This window comes from Pteropus alecto, unplaced genomic scaffold (assembly GCF_000325575.1).
Source record: "Pteropus alecto unplaced genomic scaffold, ASM32557v1 scaffold94, whole genome shotgun sequence".
NCBI classification, from domain to species: domain Eukaryota; kingdom Metazoa; phylum Chordata; class Mammalia; order Chiroptera; family Pteropodidae; genus Pteropus; species Pteropus alecto.
The window spans coordinates 991,213-1,002,886 of NW_006437736.1; the positions used below are offsets into that span (position 1 = coordinate 991,213).

Below are 11,674 nucleotides of genomic sequence, written 5' to 3' on the forward strand. Positions count from 1 at the left end.
AAAAAAATACAGACAGACAGACAGAAAAGACAAAGCCCCCGAGTGTTCAGAGAATTCAGTTTATATGTCATTCTTAGTTTCTATAATCACAGTTTACGTCGTTTCCCTGTTTTCCTTTGAAGGTATGGGTATATAGCGTGAAAGCTAAGGGCATGTAGTGTGAAAGCATGGGTATGTAGCGAGGAGGCCGGCTGGCAATCCTCAGCGTTTGGTCCATGGGTTCTCCGTGGTTTGGGTCCCTGGGGAAGGTTTATTTTGTGTGGGGTACCACTCGAAGACTCTTTTCCCATCATGGCGTGGGTCAATGGTTCATTAATAATCCCAGCAGGGTCTTCTTTTGTTCCCTGGTTTCTCGTGGTCTGGCACATTGCAGGCTCTGAATACCGCTTGATTTAACATTTAATTCTTGCGGCTTCCTCCCTATATTAACAAGAAAGCAGTGATTACGACGGCCGGACTGATGACAGAGCTGAAAATTGAAAACATTGTCTAGAATGAACATCACTCCGTTATGTTATCTGCACCAATAGAAAGACCTTCCTTCCACTGATGTGATCGTCCCCTTCTCTTTCTCATAAATACCCTTCGCCTCTGTCTCCTGACCGGGACATCATTTTGACTTCTGCCTGAATTAATGATTCCAGAAGAGCTAGTCTTATTGATCTCAGGTAAACACTCGTTTGCCTCTCGCTTTGACAGGGCTTTTTATTTTCGGGTTAACACCCTTCTGTCTTATCGTCAGCACTTAATACAGAGCCCCGCATGAGACAACGGGGAGCGCTCGGTTGGGGCATGGCGGCCAGATCCGGGCTCCCCAACTTTGTCATCTTGACGTTACCTCCACCCAGCTGGGAGAACGTGGCCAGTCTCATGAGCCCCCTGTCTCAGTCAGCGCGAGGCCACCACCGCAGACTGCAGGGCCGAAAACAACGGGAACGTATTTTCTCATAGTCCCGGACTTGTCTGCAAGTCCTGGCTCAAGGTGCTGGCCAATTCAGTCCCCGATCAGGACCCTTCCTGGCACGCAGGTGTCTACCTTCTCGCCGTGTTCACACACAGCCTTCCCTCTGTGCTGGTGCAGGTAGAGAGAGATCATTCTTGGGTTTCCTCTTCCTCTTATAAGGACACCAGTCCCACGGGATTTATGACCCAGCCCCTATGACCTTATCCCCAATTACATCCCCAAAGTCCCATCTCCAAATAGTCACACTGGGCTTAGAGCTTCAACTTATGAATGTTAGGGGGACACATTTCAATCCCCATGGCTCAGTGCTCTCTTCTGTACAACTGGGAAGATCTTCTTCCCAGTATGGGGGCCTCAAGGAACATCAAGGGAGAAATAAAAGGCATGACCGAGTCTGACCAAGACAGGCGCCATCATCTCCAAGAGTGTCTGACACCGTTTGGACCTTCAGGGCCACCGTACACCCCATGACCTCAGAAACATCCATGCAAACTTCACACATTCGCCGGCTTCTTTAACACCCTTTCCATAAACCTTGGTGCCCTGAAGCCCCAGTTAAACCTTCTCCCTCCTTCCAGCCCCATCCAAGGGTGAAATTACAGCCTCACCTTCTGCTGCAAGCTCTCATAGAGCTGGGTGAGTTCTGTCAGCTTCCTTTCCAACTTCGAAGCCCGGGCCCTCAGCTCTTCTGCAAGCTCCGTCTTTGCTCCTTCCTTCAGTTCCCCCCAGTCCTTCCGGAGGGTGTTCAAGTCCATGCCGAGACTGAAGCCAAACATCGCACTATTCAACAAGCGAGAACTTTTGGTCATCACCAGTACTGTACCCCCAAAGGCCTTTTGCACCTGCCTGCTCTTTCGGGCTGAGACTTGGCCAGTGGTCAGGAGACGCTTGGCAGCAGTGGCCAGGTGTGGGTGGGCTCTGGCTATCTGAAAGGCCCTCAAGTTCTTCTTGATATCCTCGATGTTTCTTTCATAGTCATAAAGAGACTTCCCCATCATCAGGAGATCAGATACCTTCTTTATATCCTCCTTGATGTTTTGGTCACAAGTGGACTCTTGGCTGCTGACCTGAGCTTGGACTTCTCTATTGTGAATGTATTTCACAATGCTGGTTACGGTGCTGGTGACCCCAGCTACTGTCCCCAAACCACTACCAACAGCAGAAAAAATCAGGCTTCCTCCTGCTGTTGCTGGAGCGAGGGCCAAACCCAGGATGCTCATTGCTCCTGAGACGACAGAGATGGAGTTGGTCACCACATTGGTCTTGGTGAATGTAGTGTGGATTTTGTCGATGTGGTCCGCAAGGGCACGGTATTTTCTTATGGCCCTTTCGAGTTCCCCTTTAAAGTAGGGAAACTCTTCCAAAAATATTTTTTCTTCAGCCGTCAGATCTCTGCCTTGTTGCTCCACATCCTCACGCAGAGCAATGTCATCCTCGTCCCTGTGGATGAGTGAAATAAAGATTTTTGCTTCTATCTCCCAGATGGGAAAGCCAAACTCTGAGGCTCGCGTGGTTCCCAGATGTTCGTGCCCCTCCTGACTTTGAACCTCTCTGCATCTCCCTAACTCTTCCAACACCTCTGGCCTGGCCCTGGAAAGTCCCAGAGAGTTGTTGGGAACTGCTGGTTCCATGAAGAGAAGAAACATGGAGAAGAAGCAGCATTTGGGGGGACCCAGGGAAGAACTGCAGCCTTGGCCAAAGAGGTGGAGAAGGTAGATTAATCCTGAGGGACATTTTCAGCCTTGTTCAGAGAGACTATGAAACTCTCACTGGGAAGAGGCGATGGGGAAATGCTAAGATCCGAGTCGAGATAAGAGACTGGGACTAAGGGAGGGAGAGGTCTGGGAAAAGTAGGAGAAAGAAGAAACCAGGTATGGGGCTGGAGTTCTGTATACCGGAGGTGAGCCGGAGGGAGGAGGCTCCGTGTTGTAATGTGCATCCTTCACTTCGATGACCTGGAGTTTGGCTACTACCGTGTGTCTTTGCTTCTATCGGGAGTTACGTCGAGAGGGCCAAAGTAATGATCACTAATGTTCTGAACGTTCTCCTTGGCACTTGGCCAGCTTTATTGACCCCCTCAAACAGATAGGATTGGTCCTTCCTGGAGGAAGTTAAGAATAAAGGGGTCCACGTCCCTCCTTCCCCAATATCTCATAGTATAAAATATCAAGGGATCTTTGCCAGCTCAGCTGGCCGAGTGTATCCTTCACGGGAGAGCAGTATCGGAGGAAGAGCAGAGCCTACTCCTTCAGGTACTTTCCTCATGCCGAATGTCATCGGTCCCTTTCCTTCAGGGTGAAATCAGGAGGCTTGGTGATGACACAGACTCTCTGGCTCGGAGGAGAGGATCAGAGCTGGAAGGGACCCTGGAGAGGGCCTGAGCTGCCTCCTTTACCTGTCAGTGGGAGGGACGGAAGCCCAGAGAGGAAAGAGGACTTGCCCAAAGGACCACACGCGGTAGATGGAGCTTGGAATGGGATGCTGAGCTCCGAGACCATCAGTGTCTCCAGGTATCCCTCTCATCAGTCAGTTGCCAGGGGCTTGCAGTGGGGAAAGGGAGGGATGAAGGTGAGAAGAGTGACCCTGCTGAGGAACCCCAAACTTTACAGACGCCACCACCACCCAGCCCACCCTCACCCCACTGTTTGCTCAGGTTTGTAGTGACAAAGAGCAAAAATAGATACGTTGCTGCACATGTTGACAACATCGCTTTGCGTTAACTCTCAAGTTTTATTTTTAATACTGTTGATTGCTAACGGAAGCTTGGCTTCTTATGTTTTTTAACTAAACCAAATGTCTCGAATATGGACACTTTGGCCTCAACACATCCTGTATGAGGCAGCCATGCCTACTGACATAGTGTCAGATTGCAGTCTGGTTCTATGAGGTACAACACACTTGGTTTTACCTAACTCAGCGAACATCCGTTGATTGTCCACATTGTGCTGGGGGCTGGCGATTCGGCGTCTGCTGACTAACAGGTAACTGGGATTAACTTCATCCACACAGTAGCACCACAGGGCTTTCTTGGCGATATGTGAGCCGAACACACTGAGCTCCTGTTTCACGGGCCTCGTAGAGGTGAGGTCCCCGAGGGCGACAATTTATGCCCTTGGAGTCCCATTGCCCAATGTCATATACCTGACTAGATTTTGACTTGCTCTCCAAAATATTTAGTTTACCCTGTGGAATGTTTTTTTCCTAGGAGACTATATCTTCGTACGTGTGGTGGAGGCCGGTGGGAAGACAGGTCCCATGTTATGGTCGTAGGACCCATTTTTCATATATCAGCAGAAGTGGCCCGTTCCTTCAAGGACAGAACGGTCTGGGTTACCTTTGCAAATCAGCACCAGCCTGGTCGTCCAGCAGGCTCTGCAGCACCAGGGACGTGCTCATCTTGTCCGTCAGAGAATTACAGGTGTCCTCAGGAGTCAAGTGATTTTCTGGTTGGAAACATGGAAAACAAGGTTTCTGCAGGTGCCGCGAAACCTCATGAAATTCAAGTGTGAAGGGATTTTTGATTATGTGAAATCAAGTTAATAATGAAACGTTTATGTGCTAAGTATTTGCAAACTTTGGGTTTTACATTTTATATTGAGGTATAGCTGATAAATGATAAGGATGCAAATCGAAGCCCTTAGCTCAATAACTGTTGACACATATATACACCCGAGTACTCACCACGCAGATCATGATATAGGACAGAAGTTTTCTTGGAAACACCTCCAGTCAATACTCACCCCTCCCCAGAGGTAACCACTATTCTGAGTTCTGTAACCACTGCTTAGTTTGCTTTTTCTTGAACTTCATATAAATAGAGTCATTTGCTTGGCTTCTTTCACTCAATATGATGTCTGTGAAATTCACTCACATTGTTGTGAGTGCCGGTTGTTTTTAAAACGGCTGCTATGCAGTATTCTATTATATATATGCTACAATTTGTTTATCTATCTATTCTATCAGTTGATATATTTGGGTTGTTTCCAACCATTGGTTATTATGAACAAATTGATTATAATGATTAAAAGATCATCTTTGCAGGGGAAGGCAACAGTTTATAGGTCCCTTTTGTATAAATTATATTCCCAGGGACAAAATAATATTATGGGAACTGCAAAAGGCCCTGTCTGACCATACAAGTGGTACCCAAAATCCATCCCAGAATCTACTCAGTGATGAAACCTGGGGGCCAGGGATGGGGGAAGTGCTGTGTCTATCTGGAGACAAGAACACTTTAATTGATTGATTGATTGATTGTCATCCATTTATAAAGCTATTTGTCCATAGCTATCTCCATCCACTAGTGAGTGGGATTTTCCAAATAAGCACTAAGGTACCATATGGGCGAGCAGCGGCCCAGATCTAACTTACATGTTAAAATAATCTCTTAGGCTGGAGAACAGACTCCAGGTTTGCAAGCAAAGAAATAGGGAGACCAGTTGGGGACTATTGCAGTAGTCGAAGCAAGAGGTGACAGCCGCTTGAATCAGGTTGGTAGAAATTATAAGAATGATTGGATTTCAAGAAATCCATAGGATTTTTCAGTGGATGTGGGAGAACAGAGTCAATGACTCAAGTTTGGGGTCCTGAAGGACTGTTATGGTGAAGATTCCATCTACTGAGATGGGAAAGGTAGGAGGTTTTCTGGGCACGTAACAGAGCTCAGTTGGGGCGGGTGTGGTTAAGTTTGAGATACAGTTAGATATCCAAGTGATGTTGAACAGGCAGTGGATGGATGTCTTGTTCTGGGCGGGAGATTAAATTTGGGAGCTATCGGTGTAGAAAATCGTTAAAGCCACAACATTGCATGTGAACCATAGGGAGACAGAAATAATAAAGGCCAAGAGCAGTCCGAGCCCGAGCCCTGGAGAAAGCTAACGTTTAAGCCAGGAATAAGGGGAGACAGCAAGAGACGGAGAAGGAGCAGTTGGTGAGGGACGGGAGAACCAGCAGTGGCATTCTAGAATCCACGTGCACTGTTTGTGTGTGCTGGCCCTGTCTTGGCGTATGCTTGTACTTTTAAACGTTCCGAGTCACTCTGCTTTCCATCGTTCTCTTACAAAGACATCAGCTGAATTCTGCTTTACTCTTTCATGAAGGTGGCCGGGATGGAGGAAAGCTTACCTTGGCATCTTCTCTGAGATGCCCCTGTTGTTGCCTTGTTCAGAGGGGTGTCTTTCATCTTTCCTGTATTCAGAGTGACAGGGTGTCTGGCTGAGGAGAGCTGTTTTGCCTTGCTGGAGGAGAACAATGACCTTAGAATTCGGTTAGAGACAGTACGGGAAAGCAGAGTGGAAGCTTCTCTGTCACTTACCGGTTCTGTGATGTTACGAAAATTCACTCGCTGCTCTCAGATTCCCTTTCCTCACCTGTGAAATAGTGAGAAAAATGCCTGTCTCAGTAAAGATGATGGAATAGTAGTTGCATCTATGAAAGAATAACACGTGGGGTCCTGGTGATGGAGGGGTCCTGTATCTTAATTGTGGTGGTGACCATGCTGATCTGTGTGTGTGAAAAATTGCTTAGAACTAAGCGCGCGCGCGCACACACACACACACACACGCACCCCCCAAATGAGTGCAAGTAAAGCTGGTGACATCTGAGCAAGGTCGGTGGTCTGGGTCCATGTCGTTTCCTGGCTGTGCTGTTTAATACCACGGGTTTGTAAAAATGTTACTGGTGGAGAAACTGGGTAAACAGGATCCTTGAGATCTCTCCGTGTATTTCTTACGACTGGGTGTGAATCTATAATTATCTCAAAATTAAAACTTTAAAAAAACAATGGCACACAACTCTTCGAATGGCCGAAATCTGGAACACTGACAAAACCAACGGCTGGCGAAGATGTGGAGCCACAGGAACTCTCATCCGTTACTGGTGGGAATGAAAAACGGCACAGCCACTTCGAAGATCAGTTGATCAGTTTCTTATAAAACTAAACATCCTCTGGCCATAGAAGCCAGCAATCACGCTCCTTTGTATTTACCCAAAGGAGTTGAACACTTACGTCCACACAAAAACCTGCACGGGCTGTTTATAGCAGCTGTATTCATAATTGTCAATACTTGGAAGCCATCAAAAGGTCCTTCAGTAGGTGAATGGATAGATAAACGTGGTCCGTCCAGACAACGGAATATTATTCAGCGCAAAAAGGAAATGAGCCATCAAGCCATGAAAAGACAAGGGGGAACCTTAAACACATATCACTAAGTGAAAGAAGCCAGTCTGAAAAGGCTACATACCGTGCGGTTCCAACTCTATGACATTCTGGAAAAAGCAAAACTTTGCAGACAGTAGAAAGATCAGGGGTCGCCAGGGCTGGAGGGGAGGGAGGGATGAAGAAGTGGAGCAGAGAGGACTTTTAGAGCATGGAGACTACTCTATTGGTGGATAGAAGCGTCATTAAACATTTGTCCAAACGCATAAAGTGTGCTACACCAAGAGCGAACCCTAATCCAAGCTATGGACTTTGGGTGATAATGATGCATCAACATAGTTCAGGAGGGGGTGTTGATAATAAGGGAGGATGTGTGTGGGGTGGGGGGTAGGGGGGTGTGAAATCTCTGTACATCTCTGCACCTTCCCCTCAATTTTGCTGCGAACCTAAAAGGACTCTAAAAAAATAAAGTCTATTTAAAAATAATAATAAATAAAACCAGCCATTGCATGCAGATACCAAGAAAGGTAGCACTGTAGCATTATTCATAGGTTGTTTTTTTTTTTTTTTTAAAGTCTAAAAGCTACCCGAATTTTGTTTAAAGTAGACTGGCTAAATAAATTAAGATTTCTCTAGCAATGAAAGTATGCAGCTGTTAAGCCAAATGAGGCAAATCTATACGAACAGACGTGGAAGGATCTCCAGCACACGCTGGTAAATGCAAAGGCAGGGTACAAAGGCTGCACAGAGGCTTCCACGTGTATGCAAAAAAGATGCCTGTGTTTGTGTAGAGAAGAAACTAGTTAATGCTGATTGTTAAGGGGCAGGGATGACAGGAAAGGTTCCTTTTCACCGTCTACCCTTTCATTCTGTTTGTATCAATGATTTTTGCCATGTGCCTACCTGTGAGACCAAAATATTTAAAGACTGTTTCTCTCTAGTAATGGGTTGAACAATGTGCACCGCCCCTTCCCCCCAAGTTCATGTCCACTTAGAACCTCAGAATGTGACCTTATTGGAAATGAGTCTTTGCCGATGTCATTAGTTAAGGAGCTTGAGATGAAATTATCCTTGGTTGAGAGGGAGCCCCAAATCCAATGACTGGTGCCTTATAAGAAGAGGAGAGGACACAGAGAGACACAGAAAAGAAGGTGATGTGGTGACAGAGAAGCAGAGATTGAAGTTAGGCTGTCACAGGGCGCGGATTCCCCAGGGCCACCAGAAGCCGCAAGACGCAAAGAATGACCGATTCTTCCCCAGAGCCTTCAGCGGCAGCTCGGGGCTGCCATCTCGGCTCTGGGATGTCTGGCCTCCGGGACTGGGAGAGAATATGTTTCTGTGGCTTTCGTCCACCCAGTTTGTGGCACTTCGCTGGTGGCGGCCCTAGGAAAGGGTACGTCCCCTTTCATCTCCTCCTCTGTGTTTGGCACTTGGTCCCAGAGCTTAGGGCAGAAACAGTATTTCCTAAATATCCCTTCTCTCAAGATCCTCTTCCTTCCCCGTTCCCTCTCCCCATTCTACTTAAAAACAAAAACATAACATATTTCGAAGGGACGGAAATTGTAACTCTTTTTTCTAATTATTTCGTTAAATACAGATTTACTATAGAAAATTTAGAAATAAAGAGTAAAATTCCTCTGTACTCTCACCACACAGAAATGAACAGTCAATATTTTATTTTACAAGCAAAAAAATGTAGACTCAGGCTGTTCATAGAGTTTTGTGTGAATTTTTGTCACTTAACATAGCAGATCCTCATATTCTATAATAGTTTCAAACAGATATTTAAAGCTATGTAATGGATGTGTTATTACGTATTTTCTAATTCCCCTGTTGCCGAATCATTGGATTGCTTTCACTTTTGGTTTTTGCTTTTTGTTGTGTTTTTTTTTTTTGTAAATACTTTTTGTTTTATAAAGAATTTTTGATCATTATAGAAATGTTCATCCACATGTTTGGTTATTTCTATGGGATAGTCTTTGGGGTTGAATTAATGCATCAAAGAAAAATAACGTTTTTCCTCTCTGATATATAAAGCTAGGTTTGAGAGATGTGGCTGCAAGGTGCCCATGGTCTGTAAAATGACTCATCTTTTTGTGTTCACTTGTGCCAGACATGCCTCTAACTATTTTATATGTCTGCAGCCCTCTCAATGACCCCCTGAGATAGATGCTAATATTATCCTTATTTTACAGATGAGGAAACTGAGGCACCAGGAGGTCAGTATCATGCAATTGGTTAAACGGAAGAGCCCAACGTGATTCCAGCTAGGACAGCAATATGAAACCAGAACAGCGGCTCTCGACAAAGGGTGAGTTTTCCCTCCAGGGCGTACTGATAATGTCTGTAGACACTGAGCGGGGAGGGGCGTGGAGCGCGCACTGCTACTAGCTTCTAGTGGGTGGAGGCCAGCGATGCTGCTAAGTGACACACAGGACAGTCCCCACGACGCGTGATCCGGTCCCAAACGTCAGTGGTACTGAGGCTGAAACACCCTGGTCTAGAGCCCCTTTCTTTACCAGCACCCTGGGATGCTCCCCCGCATTTTTCATATTAGTCCTTAGTCCTATCAGAGGAAGGGCAAAGGTGACGGCCCAAAGCTCTTTGATCCTATCGTCCCATCCCCCGGACCTGGACCTTGGTGGACCGAGAGGCCGGCTATGCTGGGATGAAGGGGCGAGGATTAGCGACATTATGCATTTGAGAGCTCCTGTTTCTGACAGTCTTTGCTTGCCTGCTCGGGGAAGCACAGAGCCCCGCCGAATTCTGCAACCATCCCTTCCCCCTCAGACCAACTCCCTCAAACACACAGTCTAAGTGAGAAAGGAGGCTTACTCTGAAAAGACGGCTTGGAGATGCTCCCCAAATAAACTCACAATCCAGGAAACACGGGGGGCGGGCAGGTTGGCTCTGCATCTTAGAACGTCCAGGGAAATGCCTGTGGCCAGTGAAGTCCCTACATTCTGGGGGCCAGCCCTTCTTCATTTAGGGCCTTGGGGTCCCCAGCCAACGGAGGGGAAGATGTAGTTTGGTTGGTTGTATCACAATCTTAATCATGTTTCTATTTAAACTTCAAATCACCAATGAGGGAAAGATTCCTGTCCCAATTTATCAGTAAAGAATTTGCAGAGCAGCCCCCCTCCTCTGTCTGCTGTCCCACCTGTGAGCTTCAGACCTTCCCAAGCTTTCAAAGTCAGTAACTAGCAGGACGGGAGTTTGAACCCCGGTCGCCCTGACGAGCTCTTTTTCTGCATCCAACCCCTTAAGCACATCGTCTTTCGCGGGCCCCAGAGCAGCCCCCCTCCTCTGTCTGCTGTCCCACCTGCTCTCCAAGAAGCTCTGTAGCCTCAGGTCCTGATGGAGAAGAGGACTCCACGGGTCTTCTGTCCTCAGCGCTCTGGGGAACTCCTAGTCCTGCAGGAGACTGTGAGCATCTGGGCTGCAGAAAGACAAATGGGAAAGTAAGAGTCTCCAGCTGGTTTTGCTAAGCAGGCGGATGCAGCTGGCCTCTTCTGGGCAGGAATTGCAAAACTGGCTGGATTCATGATAAGTTTCTAGGCACAGAGAAGCCAGTGCTCATAGCAACACTTTCAGGAAGACGGGGGATTTCTGAGAACTGGCTTTCCTTTTTACTTTCCCTTTCGATTCTTTCTCTGATAGGTATGCAGTGAAGAGGGACGGCTGAATCAGTCACAGGCTGAGTCTCTCCTCTCCCGTTCCTGGCTGTGAAATGGGTGGGTGGGCAGGCAAGGACTCTGAAGGCCAGCAGAGCACTTGGAGCTCTGTCACTGAGAGCTGCTTCTCCAGCTGCCTTGGCCTCAACTCCCCATCTGCGAGATGGGGATTAAAACAGCTCCTGGGGCACAGAGCTATTGTGAGGAGCCATGAGCAAGCCATGCGACGCTGCCGCTTCGTGTGGAATGAGCCCCAAGCAAACTCATCATGGACAGCTGTAATGATTGTAATGATTGTTGTCACATCACTGGGAGGTGGACATTAGAGCTCTAATACCTGTTATCTGAATTGGGAAATGCAAAGTGCTCTGAAAACGGAAAGGTTTTTCCGTTATTCCTTGGGTAGTAAAACTTGATCTGAACCAGCGCAAGTTTATAGTTTTTATGTATCCCATTACATTTGAATATTCATTGTTTCACCGCAGAAATATTGACAGTGGGATGTTATGTAATGTGTAATATCGGCACCTTTCCAAAAACCGAAAGAACTAGAAACTCCGAAACATCGAAACCCATCTGGCACCAGCAATTTGAGATACAAGATTGTGGTCCCGACTCTCCCATTCTGCAGATGAGAAAACGGAGGCCTCAAGAGGGTTTGTGGCCTCCCTATGGCCACATGGCTAAGAAAGGCAGAACCAGTTCTAGACACAGGGCCTGTGGGAATGAGCCTATACTGGGACCTGGGGCTGTGTAATTCTCATTTACAAGCCCAGAAGTCCTCACGCCCTCTCCCGAGCCCTCTATGAGGCCACAACGGGAGCTGTTGCCTTGTGGAAGATGTTGCCCGCCCAGCCAGTCTTGGCTTTGCAGGGGGTG

At 47.1% G+C, this 11,674-nt stretch overlaps 1 protein-coding gene across 11 annotated transcripts in view; it reads right to left on the reverse strand.

Annotated features, from left to right (window-relative positions):
- The window catches only part of LOC102879246 (apolipoprotein L6), a 25,895-nt gene that overhangs the window by 2,011 nt on the left and 12,210 nt on the right, over positions 1–11,674 (reverse strand). For 6 of the 11 annotated variants that reach the window (XM_006914493.3, XM_015591523.2, XM_015591524.2 and 3 more), the window contains 6 exons: positions 10,444–10,560; positions 6,279–6,333; positions 6,089–6,201; positions 4,299–4,407; positions 1,573–2,404; positions 269–420 (listed from right to left, as the gene is read on the reverse strand). In XM_006914493.3, coding sequence (XP_006914555.1) covers positions 400–420; positions 1,573–2,404; positions 4,299–4,407; positions 6,089–6,146 — 1,020 coding nt within the window. In that variant the 5' untranslated portion in view covers positions 6,147–6,201; positions 6,279–6,333; positions 10,444–10,560 and the 3' untranslated portion in view covers positions 269–399. The other 5 variants (XM_015591516.2, XM_025048693.1, XM_025048696.1 and 2 more) reach the window with 4 other exon arrangements.